The 20,575-nt window shown below is 37.5% G+C and overlaps 1 protein-coding gene across 2 annotated transcripts in view; it reads left to right on the top strand.

Annotated features, from left to right (window-relative positions):
- LOC119641815 (serine-rich adhesin for platelets) overlaps positions 1 to 19,487 on the top strand; it is a 135,702-nt gene extending 116,215 nt beyond the window's left edge. For both annotated transcript variants that reach the window (XM_038040674.1, XM_038040673.1), the window contains 6 exons: positions 6,586 to 6,743; positions 6,856 to 7,113; positions 7,180 to 14,399; positions 15,871 to 15,969; positions 16,033 to 16,171; positions 16,244 to 19,487. In XM_038040674.1, coding sequence (XP_037896602.1) covers positions 6,586 to 6,743; positions 6,856 to 7,113; positions 7,180 to 14,399; positions 15,871 to 15,969; positions 16,033 to 16,171; positions 16,244 to 19,108 — 10,739 coding nt within the window. In that variant the 3' untranslated portion in view covers positions 19,109 to 19,487. The remainder of the gene's footprint in view (positions 1 to 6,585; positions 6,744 to 6,855; positions 7,114 to 7,179; positions 14,400 to 15,870; positions 15,970 to 16,032; positions 16,172 to 16,243) is intronic.
- Positions 19,488 to 20,575: the final 1,088 nt, after the last annotated feature.

Genomic DNA, 20,575 nt, shown 5'->3' with positions numbered 1-20,575 from the left:
CATACAATAGTCCACTATTTCTCCTTACATAAGTTGAACAAAAATTTCATTTGAAATGAATTAATTTTCCTTTTCGAGATTTATATGCATATGTACGCATACATTTGCTTGTATAAGCATAATACACACATACACGCACGTATATACACATACAAATGCAACAGGAGAATTTACTACGATTTACTTCTCTTTTTTTTTTTTTTTTGCTGTTTTATATTTTTTATTTTATTTTATTTTTATAAATTGCATTTATTCTCAACGGAGCTTTATGCTCGAAAATCTCTCGACTGTGTTTGTTTGCCTTTTTGACTTTTAATCCGTTTTGTGTGCTGATGCTTTTGTGGTCACGTATTCTACAAAAAATTAAAAAAAAAAATAAAAATAAAAATATGAAATGAAAGTAAAAATAATTTTTGCTTTCCTTGGATATTTCTTTTCCTTTCTCTTTGCTCTTTGACTTTTTCTCAGTAAATGATTATTTGAAAATTTTATGATTTAATAAAGTGTAAGGGATGCATACAATAATAATAAAAACCGGTTACCTGGCCAACGTGAGACATCAAGTTTGTTTGCTATAAGCCATTGCATCCCTAATCAAGTTCACATAACTTGAAATATGCTTTGTTGTCTGTTTCCTTTGACCTTTTTTTTATTTTTTCTTTTTTTTTTTTTTGCTTTCCTCAATACTTGCAATCATCATTAAGAGCTCTGATGATACCTTTGAAATGAAGAGTAGATATGAATGCTACCCATCCTTGTTGACCCATCAGATTAAATGATGTTTAACAATAAATGTTGACTTTATTTTTTTAATTGGTAATTACACTAAAACCAATTGTATCAAATCAATGCATAATCCCAAAGGAAACGGATGTTCCTCCCTTAACGCAATCATATAAAAAAGAGTTGTTACATCATTCAAAAGGTCGGTCTCAAGTACGTAAGGCATTCGAAAAGAAATCCTTTGCACAAGTCAAGCTTCATTGTCTGTCAAAATGCCATCAATAATGCTCAACGCACGATTTGATGAGAGAAACTGAATAATATTTTAGAAAAAATCCAGATAATAAATAGACTGGAAACGCGAAGGGTGGGAGGTTTAAACCCAAGTATAAATTTAAATATAACTCAAGCCAGACAGAGCTCTGTTAAGCCGCTATGTCAAAATATAGTTAAAATAGAACTTTTTGAGCATTGCTTTACAAAATATTATAAACAAAACATGTCTTTATGTAAATTAATTAATATTTGAAAATTAAAAATTTTTACACAAAGTCATAAATGAAATTGATAAAGCGAAACTTTGTTTAGCTACTGTAAAGCAATAAAACTAATACGACGGGTATCCCTTTACTAATTTCCATTCCTCCGCCATTCCAACGATGTCTAGATTATACTAAGTTTTACTTGGAGAATTTTTTTATGGAAACTTTGAAAAATGCCTTGTTCTCAATACAGATGAATGCTTGCTTCTTCTTTGTATTGGGAATTGCTTGGGAATATACAGTTGAGCAAATATTTTGCTTCTTTGAGTAAGCAATTTCTGAGAATATTGTAGTGATGTTAGCGGCGTGGGTGTATGTCAACGACATGCACTTATGATGGGCATAAAATAATATAAAAAAAAAGTCCAAGAAGAGCTATTTCATAATTCTCAGCGACCTTTAACGAATACTAAACAAGAAAACTCTCAGAAATAGCCGCATGAGTTTTAACAATTTGTTTCAGTAACATATTCTTCAAATGCCTTTAGACGACGCCTGAAAATAATGTCAAAATGGACTTCTTGTAGCTCGGCACAATTTCCCAGCGACTTTCAATACACTTTCGATACACTTTTTGTATTAATCACTGTCAAGTTGTTCAAAGTGGTGGGCATCAAAAACAGACGGCAGCACCACTTCTTTGTTGAAACTTACTTCAATGGCGAGAATTTTTTCTCACGAAATTCTCCAAGGACGCATGTAGGCTTTGACTTTTTGATTCTTGCCATCGCGATAACAAATCCGTGAACTGATTACATTGTCTTGATGAGAACACACTTTCCTCTTCATCAGACATAGGTGTTTTTCTTGAATTCAATACACAAACGCTACAGTAAGTTGTAGGCCTTCGTTGCTTCTTTTTATTTTGAAGATAATCAATGATAATTATTTTGCGACCATTCCAAGCATCTAACGTTTTCGAAAAAGCTCATTATCACCTAAATAAAACTTGTTAATATTGAATCTTCTTGGTGGTCGATTCCTCTCTTTCTTCTCTCTTCATTTTAAAAATAATAATCAATGAAAATTATTTTGCAAGCATTCGATAAAGCTAACGTTGTCGACAAGGCTCGTCATCGTCTAACTAAAACTGATTAATACTAAATCTTTCAATGTCACCGTCTTGGAAGTCGATTTTCCTTGCTCAGCCAATCCAATGTTTTATTACTTGAAAGGGGCGGACAGACTCCTCATGAACGTAATCTAGCTCGGCATTGATATTGATTATACCGAGACCTTTTATATATCTCGTAATAGTATTTTTCGTTAATACAAAAATGATCTTTTCAACCATAAAAATTATTCTCAAGATATTTTCTCAGATTATCGCATACTTTTTGATGAAATGGTAATGTTCGCTTCCGAAAATGCTTTCAATTGTCTCCATCATTATAAATAAAAATTGGGCTGCTATTATTGAACAAAGGTTTTAGTTATCCCAAGTGTAGTCTGTCGAACTGTGTTGAGTTAACTGAAACTTAAAACAAGAGAAGCGTCAAATAAGCTGGACGTCTTATCTATCAGTCAACGTATGAAACTTGTATAAAGTCGAACGTGAGTGTTATATAACTACAATGAAATTTAAATATGAACGTGACTCAGTGATTTTATGTAGCGTTGTGGATGGTAATAATCAACGAATATCTTCTCCATTTTGATCGGGAGAAGTCATTTTTTCTTTTACCGTTTCTCCATGAACAACATATTCTACTCTGAACGCAAGCGAGTTTCTCATATGTTATTTTAATTAAACTTAATATTAAAAATTTTCCCTTTGTGTATTAAATTTCATTACACTAAAGTCAAGTCTAATTTATGAAAATAACACATTAGAGAATATCGTAACTAAACTTTATTATTAATACTTTGCCCGGAATATAAATTTGATATGTTAAAAGCTCTCAATGAGATGATTTAAGTGTTAAACAAAATAAACAAAACTTGAAAAAAACTATAGCTTATCTATCTATCTTTAGCGCAAAAAAATCGAACACGTGCTCGTTATGACGAGCATATGTGTCGTCGAGCCCTTATTTATGAAGTGGAAAATCATCACAAATATTGTCATAAAACATTTTTTATGCATAGGCTTTTAAAATTTTTGGGATTTTTTTTATTTTTTTATTTTTTTTTTTTTATATCAAACTGGATTTTTGTTGTTTAGGTATAATATTTTATAAATTTTTATAATCCTTTACATCAAGGAGAAGCGAAAACGTGTTAATTCAAAAGTGACTATGATCCTTTGTTTGCTCTACGTTAATATCATATGTCTGCACCATTAGATGCTTTCATCATCTTTTGCATTGTAAACAAACATGTCTGTTTGCCACCACCACTCGATAAGTGATTAGGAAAAAAGTGATTGTTAATTATAGCTGAATAATGTATGGATTTCAATGTTTTTTTTGTTTGTGCGCAAGTATGCATATCATCCCAGAGAAATTCGAATTTAACTAGGAAAGCCCACCACCTACCATATCGGTTAACATAACTCTGTAAATGCTTTAGCCCCAGCGCTCTGTTAAATAATTAAAATTAGGATATAATTAGATTTGAAAGTCTACACGGTCCATATTAAAAAACGGAAAATATTTTTTAGTTCTTTGCCACTTACAACTATTGATTGAATGCACCTAAAAATGTCTGTCCATCTGTCTGCTGGCGTAACTTTATAGTATTTGGGGTAAACATTGGCCCGTTAGCGAAAAATTTACGAAAGAAATTGAAATTGAGCTAAACTTTTCAAAGGATACGCCTACAACGCCCACATGCCTCTGCAATAAAAACTTTTATTTTGGAAAGAGAAGAAATCAAACGCATCCGATCCACATTATAGAGGATGAGAATTTTGTTCTTTTACTTCTTTTGTTTGTCCTTTGTCAAGGTAAACGATGATGGATATAAAAGATTCGGTCGCGACCGAACGTAATTTTCTTACTTGTTTTTCTTTATGATGCTTTCAAAAACGATGTCGAATGTTAAGGGCCACAAACGAATATAATTTTAAACATTTTTCACTTACTAGACACTTTTATATAATTTGTGGGTTCTTCGATATTAACATAAACAAAAAGGCAAACTTTATATGTGGCTGTTAATCTCTAGAAAATATAGGGTAATATAAATATATACGACAATGTGTGGTAAGACTTTTCTTGTTATTATCCTCTACAAAGAAAGAAAGAAAGAAAAAAAAAAGTTATATTTTCTTTTCATGCATACAACGAACAAAAGTATTTTCTTTTCATTACATACAGCAGACATTTTTATGTTCTCGTTACTTATCACGCCCGCCGCCTTGCCTTTAGTATTTTCAAAAAACTTGGATATTTTCTAATTTGGCTTTTATTATAACGCATAAACGCATAAATAAATAAACACTAAATGGTAAATAAGCCAGGCACTAGAAGAGACCACCTACTCGTAAAGAACGCGCACACTTCTTAAATGCATATACGCACATACATAGCTTGTCCAATAACACATTTTTTATACCCATCACCGTACGCTAAGAAGTACAGTCATTTTGTCAAAACGTTAACGACACCTAGAAGGAAGCTTTAGAGATTTCACAAAATATATATATATATATTTTTGATCAGCATCAAATTCTAAATCAATTTAAACATGTCCGTCTGTCCATCTGCCCGCCCGCGTAATGTCTGTTGTAAACATTCTTCTGGCCGCTTAATTGAAGCTCTCAAATTTGGCGAAAACATGGGAAGTTCTTGCACGCAGGTTAGTACTGAAAGTGGGCCAAATCGGTCGAAGGACACGCCCAAAGCACCACGTAAACTGACAGCACTTCTGTTTTTCAAAAGGAATAAAAAATTGGTTTTTTGTTCATTACTCATAAACTATAGCAGATAAGTGTACAAAAATTTGAACGCATACTCTATGGGCGGTGCTGTACCACCTGTCCACAAATGGAAAAACTTGACCACGTATTTTTAATGTTACAGTGTATCAAATTTTAATTTTTTTCAATCCGCTTATAGGACGCAGGGAGAAGTTTCAAAAATACCATAAAGTATATAAATCCTTGGTTTTAAATTTAGAATGCACCTAAACATATCCTTCTCCACCTGTCTGTCTACGCAACTTTGTAGTGTTTGTAGCGAAAATCCTCCCGTAACCAAAATAAAGACATCACCTACGAATTTGCAAAAGAATTTGGATTTGACCTAAACTTTTCAAAAGACGCGCCTGCAACGGCCACACGTTTATACGGAAAACACTGAAAATAGCTGCGCACCCTACCTATCGAAATTTTTTTCTTTTATTTCTTTTATCTTTTTTAGGATAACGGTGATGGATATAAAAGATTCGATTCCGACCGAATTTAATTTTGTTACTTATGTTTCCGAAATTTTTTGAAAATTTTTTTTTCAAATTCTTCAAGCAGAAACCACTTAATATATAAGCGCTTGTGTATAAGTAAATATTTTACATAAAACAATATATGCGCAGAGTTGTAAGTAGAAGATGTACGCAGAAGAAATAGTAATTACAACGCTTTTTGAAGTTTTACTTAAATTTAATATTTTGTAAAAAATTTTTATTTAATGTCCCGCATACTGGAGCCCACTTTCCTTCACAAATATGAAAACTGTCGCAGTCGTACAAGTCTAAAATGTCGCAAAGTTTCTCACGTACAGTCAGCGACTGTTTCGGCTAATTAAAATCTGTGAAAATTCATTGCGCAGTTCTGCTATATCTTAAAATTTTTTCTGCATTTTCTTATAATAATCGTAACAACTTTACATGTACTCATCAAAGGAGGAATTTTCATGTTTGCAAAAATAGAGATGAGACCTTTTACGCTTCACGGCAGAAAAGAAAAACAAATAAATCTCCCACTTTCACTCTCCCATATTCTCAGCGATTATTTGTGGCTAAAGGTATACTAATGTAATGAAAATTGTCAAAGACACCTATTAATGGGTTAGAAATGAACGGCAAAATGTTACGAAATTACTTCGTGGCGCTGTTCTTGTTCCGGAAAATCGGGAAGAGAGAAATTTTAAAGAAAACATTTTTTTTCTTACCGTGTTCCCCTCGTAATCCCCTTTACTGAAGGTTTGAGAAACGTAATTACCCTCCTCTCAGTAAGCAAAAGACTGCAATTTAAAATTGACAGAAGTTAAAAATCTAAGAAATTTGCTTTAAAGAAAAATTTGGACGTAAACACCCAGATCTGAGCTTTTGTTGCATATTATGGATATACATTTTTCGGCCCCGGAATCAAATTTATTTCATTCTTGTTAAAATTAAAGTTTTAGAAACAATGTTAATCGTAAACTAATTTAATTTTTAGGAATATTGTCTCCTCCGGGTCCGTTTCTAACGCCCAGTCCATCACCATCGATCTCAGCTAGTCCACGTTTACAACCGTCACCTTCGCTGTCACCATTTCCACAAGATGTACTTCTAGTAACGGGTAATCCTCTAACAAATGCAAGCACACATGAACAGGTAATTAATAAAGAAATAAGCAAAATGGGGTTACACTTAACACCTAGAATAGATTTGAGTTTATTTTTGATATTTCTTTATTTTATTTACTTCTTTTTTTTTTTTGCTATAGGAACGTAAAACCGTAACACCAGGTCGTAGACAATCTATACATCAATTTACTAATGGTAGTCCGAATGCGGGTACTGTGGTCTTCCAACCTAGCCCCTCACAATCTCCTGCAGCTGCCACCAGTGTTGTGGGCGTGACCGCTGGTAGCATAAATGTGATTACAGGTTTAACAAGTTCTGGAGCAACGACAACAACATCGACAACTGGCCATGAATTAAACGCTACGTTAGTGGGCTCCAATAATATTCAGTTAAACAAGGTAAAATTTTGAAAATATTTTGAAAGAAGTCAAGTTAATCATTAAATTTAATTATTCAAACTGTAGAAGGGCACCAAACGCCAACAGCACCAGCATTTACAACATCACCAAATATTTAATAACAATAGCAACAACAGTAATAATTCAGGTCATTACAATACTAATTCAGCAACTAGCGCTATAGCTGGCGGCTATGGGCAATTACACGCCTCAACAATTAACAATACGCCGCATACGTTTGCGACAGGAACTGTGGCTTGTAGCCCAAAAAGTCAAACGAAAAAATGTGTTCCCAATGGTCCCGCCAACGCCACCGCAACTACCGCTGCAGTATTATCCACAAATCAGCAACAAACGCTACAATCACAGCAATCAAATTTTCAGCAATATCATAGCAATAGTCCATTAATAGCTGATAGTCCCTCACCAAGTCCAAGTAATACAATAACTGCTGCCACCATCAAACCGCCCACACCACAACCAATGCAAATGTTGCAACAACAATTCACCTTGTCAACTAATTCACCGTCTAATGGTCCTCAGCAGACCTTTCAGTTGATTCAGGGTCCTCAGGGCCAAATAATCGCTGCTGCAACGCAACAACAGCAGCAACGTTTCGCCAATACAAACACGGCAACCTCAAACCAGAACGGTAAATCCACCAAAGTCCCTCAGCAAATATTACCGAAACCTAATCAGCCGCAATTTCAATCACAAATACATTTAGAAAATATATCGCAGTTACAGCAATCATTGCAACCAACGACAGCCACTCAAGTACATAATCCAAATCAGCAACATCAAAAGACCAAAAATTCGACAAACAGTTCCAATAACAATAACAGCAACAACAATAACAGTGCGATTAACACAAGTACTAACATGTCGCAACATTTGCCACAGATCTCACAGTCGCCTCAGCCAACGCAGCAGACGACACAGCAACAAATTCTCTTACCTTCTGGAGCTACTGCTAGTCTTACAGCCACCCAGCAGCCATTACTGCTTAATCAAGTGCCAGTGTTGGTGCAACAAAACACACCTCAAGGCGTTCAATTGATTTTAAGGCCGCCTACACCGCAACTAACAGCAACGCCATCACTAGTTATTCAAAATACACGACCTCAACCACAATTGCAAGCACAACAACAACCACAACAATTATTGCGTATACTTGGTACAAATGGTGCTACTATGCAATTGGCAGCCGCTACTCCCACCTTCATTGTGTCCTCCCAAGCCAATCTTATACAGCAAGCCACAAATCTGCAAACAATTAAGACAAATCCTCAAACGCCTGCAATTACGCAAATTAGTGGCTTACATGCTGCCCTTTCCGCTGCCGCTGCCGCTAATACCCAGCCACGATCTCAACAATTCGCTACCACAGCAGCGACAATTAATGGCCATCTTTTAGGTCCTAGTATGGCAGCTCAATTACAGAATCTTCAATTAGCAGCAGCAGCAGCAGCCAACGGTAGCGGTATCACAGCACAAATTCAAATGCCGAATGGTCTTAATGCTTCTACCGGTCCAACACTACTATCTCAACTCCCAGCTGCAAATTTCCAGCAGGGTACCACAAGTAGTTTGATTAATCTCAATCAATTGAATGGAACCAATATTCATCAATTGGCTGCTGCAGCTGCCGCTGCAGGAGCTACCTTTCAAACCCCAGGCGTTCCAACACAATCGCCAGCACCTACAAGCGGAAGTAATGCTAATGCGGTTTCATCTAACTCCAGTACTTCAACTGATCTCTTCAATGGCCAAAGTCCCGCTGCGGGCCTGACAAGTCTAACACAATCACCAGGTCCATCATCTATCGCCGTAACATCGGAACCGATGAGGCAGCCTGCATCCGTGCTTCAAAGTATTCCCGCCAGTCCTCAGCAAGTGAGCGGAGCGCAAATACAATTAAGTCTAAATGCAGCAGCCACCATACAGTTACAACAACAACAACAACAGCAACAACAAGCGCAAATTCAACAGTTGCAGCAGCAAATACAGCAAACGCAAAATCAAGTTCAACAAGCGCAAAAACAAGTTCAACTTCAACAACAGCAACCGCCGTCAGAACCAACCAAGAAAAAACCACGACCACGTAAAAAGAAGCAACCCGGAACAAGTAGTGTACAAAATGCAGCGGCTAGCAATCCTACCGCGATTAATTCTGTCAATTCTACTCCTACGACGGCCGCTGTAGTTAAAACTTTTACCGCCACAGCCAATAGACCATTAAATACAACTACATCAAGCGCTATAGCTATACCTACAACGATAACAACTAGCAATAGTAACGTAACGGTTCCTAATTCGATAACAGCCAATGCAACTCTAACGACAGTAACAACAACAAATCATAGCCAACCGTATGGAAACGCAACCACCGTTCAACAAGAATCTCAAATGCAAATGAATTTATTAAGTAATCAAATCGCACAAGTACAACAGCAACCGGCTAAGTCACCTTCTCCTCCACCACAAATAACTCGGGCCAGCAACGGTAAGCTTGATCTCGGAAATGTCATGAAATTGTGCGGTATTATGGAAGACGATGACGACGAAGATTATAGTATGGAAGCGTGCGCCGTGTCAGCATCTAGCGGAGAAATAGCGCAGCATCCAGACAACGGTAACAACAACGCAGAAATTTCCATATCTTTACCTCAAACGGAAAATCATTCAGGGACGTTACCGTACACATTAACGATACCGGCCACGTCAGCAACAGCCATGACCGGAGAATCGAATGTTCCAGGGCCTGCGACAAATATAGTGATTAAAATTGATGCTGGCGACTCAGGCCTAAGCTCCTCTGCTTCTGGTACGGCACCGTATTCAATTAGCATACCATCTTTGCCCACCGCCGAAGAGATAAATGCTCAAGCTCAACAGATGGCAACAATGAGTCAACAAATTAAACCCACATTACCCCATGTACCCACAAGTATAAACTTTTCTCTGCCACTTGGTCAGATTAGTTCTATGACATCAACAAGCTTTCCAACGACCGGCTCCATTCATAATAACATTATAACAAGCATGGCGGGAAGAATTTCAACGTCAACTTTTTCTGCCACTAACGCTGTAACTGCAACCACGCCGGCAACTGTGACGGCAACTGCTACGACAACTACTACTACTACTACAGCTACTGTTAAACCACGTCGAAAGCCAGCAGCTAAACGTAACAACAAAAAGCAAGAAACGAATAATGTAAATTTAATCCACACACCACCTTCCACATCGATAGCATTGCAGAATACTTCCACGTCCATTACTTCCAATATTAATCAAACAAACTCAACAACCTTAGCTAGTTTAAACAATAGTGCAAATAGCAATACAATTAATGCGCCATTGTCCACAGCTGCTCTAGTACCTAGTCACATTGGCAATATACAGATCTCTCAAATTGATGCCAATCGATTGGCGCAGAATACCAATAATATGTTGAACACATCTCTAGGAACCGTTGTTGATAATAAAATACAAATCATGCCAATAATAGAGAAAATAGGTGCAACTACTACAACTACCACAGCTCAATTGCCTGTTCAATCTCAGCAGCAAATTGTTTTGCAAAATTCAGGTATGCAAGCGCATAATGTCGCAACAACTGGCACAACGTTGGGGGACAACCAAACAAAGCAAATGCATTTGGTAGCTTTACCTCAAACCTCTAATAGCGGTTCATCCCCGGCCATCTCGATCTCAAATTCGTCAACAACGTTCACAACTCCTACTCTTTCAATACCGCAGCAAATCAATCACACCCCCACTAATCTAACTGCAACAATTCCTACAGCTGCTATGACGCCAGTCTCATCTCAATTGTCTGGAATGGCGGCAAACGTTAACCTATCGGTGTGCTCGCCAGCAACGATAGCCGCTTTATTACCGCAATTAACGGGCAGCCTTACTCTCGCTGTGTCAGAACAATGCGAAAGGCTAATCTTAAGACATGATCCCTCCCAGCCTCCCGATGAGCAGTCGCACACAATTCGACGGGCATTATTAACTGGTGCTATAGCGAATGTCACCATTATCAATGAACCGTCAAAAGTGGAAGGTATTAACAAGATACCACTACAAATACCTACTACGCCGCAACCGAATATATCGAGTGCAAGTACAAGTTGCTCCACAACAACGACTAGCACTTTAGGAACTGTTAGTAAACAAACAAAAAAAGTGACAACACAAAAACAGAATGTTAACACAAATAACGGTGATTTTTCATCTTCGTCCAAGCAAGCGTTGAAAAAATCACCTGACCTCGGTTCAATGACAGTGGGATCAGCAAACAGTTCAGGCCTATCGCAACAGCAACGTTATGTTGCCCTGCCGAAAATTGATCCAAATTCTCAGCAATTATTTTGCCTTAACACACTTAACAACCAGATCACCCCGATAAGCCCAAATCAAACAACAGCTTCGATAGCACCCACCGAACGACTGCTAATAGCACCAGCAGGTATAAATGCGCAACAGTTAGCTCAATGTCTTCAACAGGGCCAGATACATTTTAACGACGTAAATCCTCCAACAGCTCAAAATCAGCCATCAACTACCATGGTAACGCAATCGCTTAACAATCAACAACCAAAACAGCAAATTGTACATCCCCTGGCGAGCAGTGCGAGTAGTGTACCCACAATTACCACTTCTATGAACACCACCGCAGGTGCAAGTGCCACTATTACCTCTTTAACAAATCAAACTAATGTAGCTATGACTACGGCCACTACTGTCACCACTAAGCAAGTGGCCAACGTAGCTCCCATAATTGATCAAAGCAAGGCTGTCAAGCAGGATAATAAACAGAATACGTTAATTGGAGCAACAAATGCTAATACTAGTACTGTGCAAAAAAAAAAGCCAGTAAGGAAACCAAAAGCTTCTACCACAACAGCCGCAGATGTAGCACTAATGAAAAATGCCACCGTTGTCAAACCTTTACCCAAATTGGACCCTTTGTCGCAAAAGCCAAATAATAATCCCATACAGATTGTGCAGCCTAACACAGCCAGCGGCAAGCCGGTAACAAGTAATTCTTGCTTAACGCCTACATCTACGAATGTTACCAACACGACCAGCACGAGCAATATAAGCAACATAGCTAGCGTACCACCATTTCAAACAACACAAATTGCAAATGGAACGAAATTAGTGGGTGTTACAGCTCCTATGCAACAGCAAACCCAATCGAATAACATGGCACAACAGCAACAACAGCAAAATTCTTTAAATATGCTACGTCCTCAGGGAAGTAATGGAAATGTTTTTGGACTCGGATTCTCGTCGATTTCTTCGATATCAACCACTATAACTTCGTCGACCAGTTCGAACAGTATGAACAACATAAATAGCAGCATGCAAAACGGTCCGCCATCACTTACGTCTATACAACAAAACAATATCAATCAATCAACTGGATCGTCTCCTTCAACGACAACGCCTCCACAGCAACAGCAACAATTTCAACCTCAGCATACGGTTTCACGAGTACAAACTATACAGTTGACTCCACAACAACAACAGATGTTTCGTCAGGTCCAAATGCAAATACAATATTTGACATATAAAATGCAACACAAATCTATGGTATCTTCCTTACCTCTGCCACCGGAATTCGATGCCAATATTATAGCTCCGTTCAATAAGGCAATGTCGGAAATCGAACTAAATACATCTCTGCAACGACTCTTTGTGGAACAACAAAGCATTTTGGCATCAGGCAAAGAAATTCCAACCCCCGAAGGATTCATTACTAACCCGGGAGTAACGGGGAGTGGACCAATGAATTTCACTACCCTAATGCAACCACCCGTGCTAATGGATAATAGCAAGTCAAGCATTACTAATAGTAATGCAACTATACCAGCAAACGTTGTGCAACCCAATAACCACTCAAATTCCCCAAACAACATTAATGCGAGTAATAATAATAATAATAATAATAATAATAACAATGCGACGAGCTCCAGTGCCAGCACTAGCGTACAGCAAACAACCCAAAGAATACACATCTATCCCATACAACATAATCAGCATAAAGCAAAGCAACAAAAAACTACGCAACAACCGCCACAACAACAATTGATCCCATCCAGCCAATCCATCCTTACTTGCAGCACAGCTAATATCATAAATAACAATAACGCAAGCTCGAATAGTCTTATTACAACAACGTCAACGATGCAGCAGCAAACTAAAACTACAAATAAATCAAAACCAAGCCAACCAATAGTAACTTCCATGCAACAAACGCAACAGTTACCGCCAACGCAAACGCCGCAATTACCGCATCCAGCACCACCGCCGCTAACAGCTCAAAGCCTTCAAATATCGTTATCGCCGTTGTTGCAGTCAGCGCAGCAACAACAGATGATTAACATTAGCAATATGCCGGCAATGTTACAACAAAAACATTTCACGCAACATCTGCAGCAACAGATATTACAACAACAACAGCAGCAACAACAGAAATTACAAAATGCAAAAAGCCCTGCGACCAGTTTAGCAACCTTGAATTCACAGAATTTCAATATCGGCAGCAGTAGCGTCGTCGGCGGTCCACCGCCTTTAATCTTTCCGAATTCATCGATCATTTTAGCACAGCAGCATCATCAACCGGCGCAACCATTAGCGACGTCAACGCCTCAATTGCCGCAACCGCAATTGCCCACATTATCTACATTGCCTGCATCATTTACCGCTTCGTTGACAAACCAAAAACCTGTAATTGGTGGCAACTCAAGCATCATCACTAGCATAAATAGTACTAGCACGAGCAATAGTTTCCCTAATTCTAATAGTCTAACAACAGCAACAACATTAGTAACAATGCCGTCTCTTACTGCAAGTTCGACAGTCGTTACCACCTCAAGCGTAACCCTAATGCAAATTTCCACCTCTTCGTCGACGTCGTCATTTTCAACATCAACTACATCGACAGCTGCAATAACCATATCGTCAACGGCAGCGATAACAACACCGAGCACATCCGCATCCCTGACAGTCACAGCTTCCCCCAGTATCGCAGTTGCTGCGACCGTTAGTAGTCATAGCAGTAGCGGCAACACCGGCATCAATAGATTCACAAATTCAATTTACGTTACGTCGAACAATACGTCGAATAATACTTCTTTATATCCGGACAATGGCGTTGGTGGCACCACAACAACAACAACAACTAGCGCTTGTGTACCAATTATTGGTCTGAAGACTGAGGATCAAACTCAAATGTCACCAAAGCAAAAACTTGCCCGTCTTTCTTTGTGAGTAGTTGGTTGAAAAATGCTGCTTTACTTGTAATTAACTTTCTGCATGTGCATATGTGTTGTATGGATGCGTATTAGGCCAATTTTTGCTGCCGAAGTCATGCTGATACCGCCTATCCGGCTACTTACTTTTCATTTATTGTTATTTCTTTTCACATTTCCATGATGGCTTTCGGAACACTCGAAAAAAGCTACTTTTTTTTCTTTTTTTTTTTTTTTTTTGTTTAGAGATGGATTGGACCAGTTAAGTTAATGTTAGATCCATAATCCAGAAACGAAGTTGAGAGCGATTGATGAAAAAATTTAAGCATAGGTAGACTGATGTGGCAGAGTGTTCGCAATGAGAGGCTCTGTTCCGCTGTCAATCCATAAATCACCGTACTTGGTACTGTACTGTCAAGATCCGGCTAATAATGCCGATAAAAGAAAAAGTGTAGGCGATTCGTGATTGTAATAGAAATACTAAATGTAAAATTAGAATGTCTCTTTTTTTAGTCTAATAATTCAATTCATTAGTCTAAAATTAAAATAATAATAATAATAATAATAAAATTAGAATGAAAACTCAGCTGATTTGATAAAGGCAGTCAGTTGCTTCAAATGCCTAAAGTTACCAGCACGAAAAATTTCATATAGATTGTTATACAGGTTAAATATACTGAAAGATTGTCTAAGGATGTCAAACCTCCTGCACTCAAAAATAAGGTGCTCGGTAGACTCAGTAATAAGCTAATCCAATGCCTTATTGCTGATATTGCTGAATGAAAATTTGAAGTTTACGATTTAATGTGCACGTCTCATACTAAAAATTACATAATGCCTTTTCATTTTTCTTAACTCCTCCATAGATATGAAATGAGAATGAAAAAGACAGGATATCTATCATTGAATAAGATAGACTTTAATAATAATTTGATTTGGAACTTTTACAGGGCAAAAAACATATGATGATTTATACTCAGCACCGTAAGCGGCGATTAGTACACATTTTAGAGAATATAGCTATTGTTCATTGTATCGCATTGCCATATTGAAACCAACCAATCCAATCTTACGAACAAGCTTGTCTCTTGTGATGAATACGATTTTGTTTATGAGACGAATTGTCTAATCGTCCCTAAATTCAATACTCCCTCCCCTATAGTCGGCTTTACTACTCCTCATGTAATATGTGCGACTTGTTTTGATTTGATTTTTTGAAGCAATTAAAACAATCGCAATTAGGGACGGGGTAGGGTCTTCCTGATAGTTTGTAAAGATTGTTGAAGTTTACAATTTTTCATGACGAAATGTTGCCTCGTTGGAAACGGAAAATTAGAAAAGTGCAAATATTCTAGAGATGGTCACGGTCTTTAACAGATCGGAATTGAAATTAGAAAACCTTTTCAATGCACGACATTAATTGTTTATTATTCATTTTACTTGCATTTATCGTTGCGTATAATTTAAAATGTCTTACCCAATTTAGGTTTTTACAACAATTGGAAGTGGATCAAAGGAGTTGCTTAAAACCTGACTATAAAAATCCATTTCAAACTAAAGAAGAAACTGTTAAGAAATTAATAAGGTAAATTTTTGCATCTTACAATAGATGAGAATGGACTTTTTCTTTATAATTTTTGTCGTTCAGATATCATTGTTTTTATCAAACTGACGAAGATATACCAATTGAAGAAGAAGAAGAATTTGAACGTACTGCTCAAAGGTTTCAGGATAAATTTCGTTTACTCTCTGGGAAATTTCAGGAAATTTTGCTACAAGAATCAATGGTAAGATAAAAAAAAAAGGGCGGAAAAGTGAAGAAATATAAGTACATTAGTAATTCTTGCCTGCTATTTCAGTTACCTCATCGTACTTCGGAATTGTGTCAAATGGAACAATTAATGATAGAAGATTTGCGACAAGAAATCGAAGAGTCACGTCGCTTAGAAAAAGAGCTTAAAGTATATGAGCAGCAGCAAATTGAATATATTAAAAATGAACCACCAGCACAATATCAAAATCAAAGTTCCTCAATTGGATTTGAGCAAGTCAAAAATGAACCGAAACCAGAACCAACGGAAAATAAATCCATTTTAGATATAACTGTTAATGGGACAGACAGTAATAGCAATTTTACTAATCACAGCCAACAGTCAACGTCATCGTCACTAGTATCAGAGTCAACGTTTGATTCAATTAAAAATGAAATCAAAACCGAATCGTCAAATTCTCAATGTTCGCAGAGCGCAAATAAAAGTTCTAATAGTTTTCTTGATTCTTTTGATGCCCAAAAAGCACCAGGAATCGTAAATATTAAACAACAACAACAGCAACAACAGCAACAACAACAACAACACCAATCAGCTCCAAATCAAATGCCGCTTACGAAGGCAGCTAAAAAGGAGGATATATTCAACAATTGGAATCAATCATTCTTAGAATCAGGCAAGACATCTGGAAATACCTATTACAGTCATCTCGCCAGTTCTATTAATTCGATGCCAAAACCAGTATATCCATTATATAATGGTTCCCTCAAGAAACCATTACCCTCCCAAGAAATTAAGCCGCCGGTAAAAGAGGAGTTTGAAAATTTCGATATTGAAAGTGAGATAACACCAAGTTTTATAATGAAAAAAGTTGAACCGAAAGCTTCGATTAAGCCGCTCGCATCACCAGCCACCGAACAACAATCATCAACCGTAGTACCCGACGAAAAAACGAATTGCAACAGTTCTAAAGATACTCCAGAAGAAGAGGACCGTAATAGTAATTATGTACCAGAACAGACATCACAGAATTTAATACCTTGTCAAAAGTCTTTACAAGTTTGCTCGACGCAAATAGCTACGTCTAATCATTTTGCTTTCTCAAATCATGTAAACACAAGCAATGCTCAAAACTCTTCGTGTAGACAGCATGACGATGATTGGTTGTGTATACAAAAGGAATTGAATTTAATGAATAACGAAGTCACCAACGCTCCTACCAAAGTGACTGATGTACCCACTCAGCATAATACAAGTAATCACCAAAATCGAAATGACATGGTGGGACCGGTAACGAAAGAGTTAGATTTTCTAACCGACTCATCGCCAACAGATCTTTTTCCGAATGGCTGCATTAATAAAGGCAACGAGAATAAAAACACTACCCAAGCCTCACCACCCACCAACACAACAACAAGTAGCTGCAGCCAACAAAATCAACAGCCCACCGCACATCATATGACGCAATCAGAAAATCATCAAACAGATTTGAATGAATTCTTTAGTGGTTCCGAGGATAGCGAAATTCATAAATCCGTAGAATCGCGACTGGAAGCCATGTTTAGTGGCTCTCCGGTGCATATAAGCGGCAGCAAAAGTAGCAGTGTCGATAATTCAGATGATATAGAATCCGGCTTGGAATCCATATTTGGAGAATCTGTAAAATCACCCACTCATTGTGGTAACAAGCACAAAACCACTACCTGGGATCAAGACATAGGTGGAAACTCATATATAGGACAGCCTCAACCGCAGCAAGAACAGCCGCAGCAACCATCTGCTCCTGCAAGTTTTATGAACGCCCATCATATGCAACAGCAAGTTAATAGCGCCAACAATGCTAGATGGATGCAGAATATGGAAGCCCAATTGTCAGATTTTATGTCTACTAATAACACAACAAATATCAATAGTTCCAGTTCCGATTGTCTGGTGGCAGCTGGTCGAAAACGGTCATGGAATGGTCATGTGATGGGAAATGAATCGTCCGATATGCGGACTGATGAGAACAACGCCCACAAAAAACTATGTACCAATGTGAACGGCTTGACTTCTAGCTCATCTAATTCGTCTTCACCACTTCCGCAAGTTTCAACGCATCCGCCGCACAATAACTCCTTGCCAACGGATACCTCCCATGCGCAAGATCTCATGGAGGCAGCTTTACTTTCCCTTCATGATGGATTGGGTGTCGAAAACACTGCCACCGATACCGCCACAGATGCAAATGGTTTCTCGCATATCATGTCTCATCAAAATCATTTTGGATCATATAATAACCACCTGAATGCAAACGGTCAACAGAATCATTATGTTAGCACCAATGTAACCCATCATAATATAACACCACAAGATCTTAACAATCATATGCTTCATATTAATCATCATCAATCTCAACATCAAGCTAACAATCATAATAATGCCACGGGATCTGGAGGCGAATTCGATGATGATATTACGCGTCATGTACAAAACGCTATAGATAGTATTTTAAATTTGCAAAGTACTGAATCGGACTCCCTGCCCTTCTCTTTGGACCATTCTATGGGATCGTTTCTAAGTGATAGCATCCTCGACGATCGCCAGTCAACAAACGGCCAAAGCAGTTGTCAAGAATTAGCCAAAAGACGGCAATTAGTCGACGAATTGACTGATTGTTTAATGGTTAATGCTAATGGTGCTCCCACCAGTAACGTTGTAGATAATGCAATGCTAATGGATACCTCGGCTAATCACGCCCAACTTATGACCCACAACAATGCACATCATGGTCAAGCCATGCATCATTCACATCATATGAACAATAATGGAACAGTGGCGGCCGTCACAACAGCAACTGCAGCAGCGGCAGCAGCAGCAGCAGCCGCAATAAATACGCAACATAACCAAATAAATGATTTCAGTTGCGTGGTGAGTGGCATAGACGACGCCGTCAAATCCATTATGTCATCTTGACAACATAATACCACCTGTTCTACCGCCACAACTACTACGGCAAACGTGGAACAACAGCAGACTACTCTACCATTAGCGCAGCAACCACAGCGTCTTATTAATGGCCACACGTTAAGCTCTGTTAATGGTGTCGGAAGCTTAATTTTAGAATTTAATGCGACTGCATTATGAGATCATTTGCAATATGCATCAACGCAAACGTTGGCTATGACTTAAATAGTTTTTATTGACACTTGATTTTGCTGTGGCTTTAAGAAACTTAATATATTCAAGATAGACTTTTTACTTTCAATTTCATTACATTTCACCTAACCTTTGTTATTGTCACTATCTGGTTGCCGCTAGGCTACCCATGCAAGGGCAAAAAAAAAAAAACAAATCAAAACCGGGCGTCTCGATAAGGGAAAGAACAAGTGACTCTCAAGAACGGAAGCCGCGTTATCGTTTTTAAAAAAAATTTGAAATTTGTCCGACTGCTTTCAGCTGAGATAATCTAAACCCATCGTCAGCTTAACACTAACTTAATTATGGCACCCGCAACCCGCAGAGAGAGAGTACGTCCTCTACAATAACTTGTTAAACATTACGCAAATCTTTGATTTAATGCAGATTTTTTCCAATTTTTTTTTTTATATCTTTTGTATTATTTAAGAATTTTGGAATTTGCATAACCTTTTTCTTCCACTTGTGAACAGAAAGCCGTTAGCTGGTTTTTTCCTTTACACCATTTTAAAAAAAATATCATGTGTGGAGAATGGAGAGACCACAGAGTTGCTTTTAATAAATAAGAAAAATGGTGAATAAAAAATCTCTCTCATCTGTTAAACGAGAAAAAATAACAAAGCAGTCGTGCATATCTATGTTAAATGAGGAAAAGTAACAAAGCTGCCGTGCACATTTCTGTTAAATGACAAGAAGTAACAAAGCAGTCGTGCACGTGGCTTTTCAACATTTCTTTCATTTCCTTAAACTTATTAGACAACAAACAACAATGAACTGGTAAATTTTCTAAAGGAAAATAGTAAATTTAAAATAGTAGAATGAATGAAGGGACTAAGAGACAATATGAGCTAAAAAAGTTTAAGTTGTTGGTATTGTCTGCCACCTGTTCATCGATATTATCGGATTATAAATGCATTTTTTTTTTTTTTTTTGTAAGTAAAAGCACATATTAAGGCTTGTGAGTGCTGAGACATGTTTAATAAAGAGAAGAATTAAAATTTTTACATAAATCATATGCAACATTGCCAGGCATGTTAATATTGTTTATAGGACCTTCTTAAGTCAAAAGTCTTTCTATTGTAACTACTCTTACTCATATTAATTGATTGGCTAAACCCATCTTTACTATTTTTCGTCGCTTTTTATTTTATCTTTCGCAAGAATTTTGCGAAGGATTTGTTCACATTTGATGTATGTCAAAAAGGAAATGGACAGACAAACGTACGATTGCTAAGTATGAACTAA

Source organism: Glossina fuscipes, unplaced genomic scaffold (assembly GCF_014805625.2).
Source record: "Glossina fuscipes isolate IAEA_lab_2018 unplaced genomic scaffold, Yale_Gfus_2 180, whole genome shotgun sequence".
Classification (NCBI taxonomy): domain Eukaryota; kingdom Metazoa; phylum Arthropoda; class Insecta; order Diptera; family Glossinidae; genus Glossina; species Glossina fuscipes.
The sequence above is the reverse complement of the archived record's forward strand: the minus strand, read 5'-3'. Positions and strand labels throughout refer to the sequence as shown.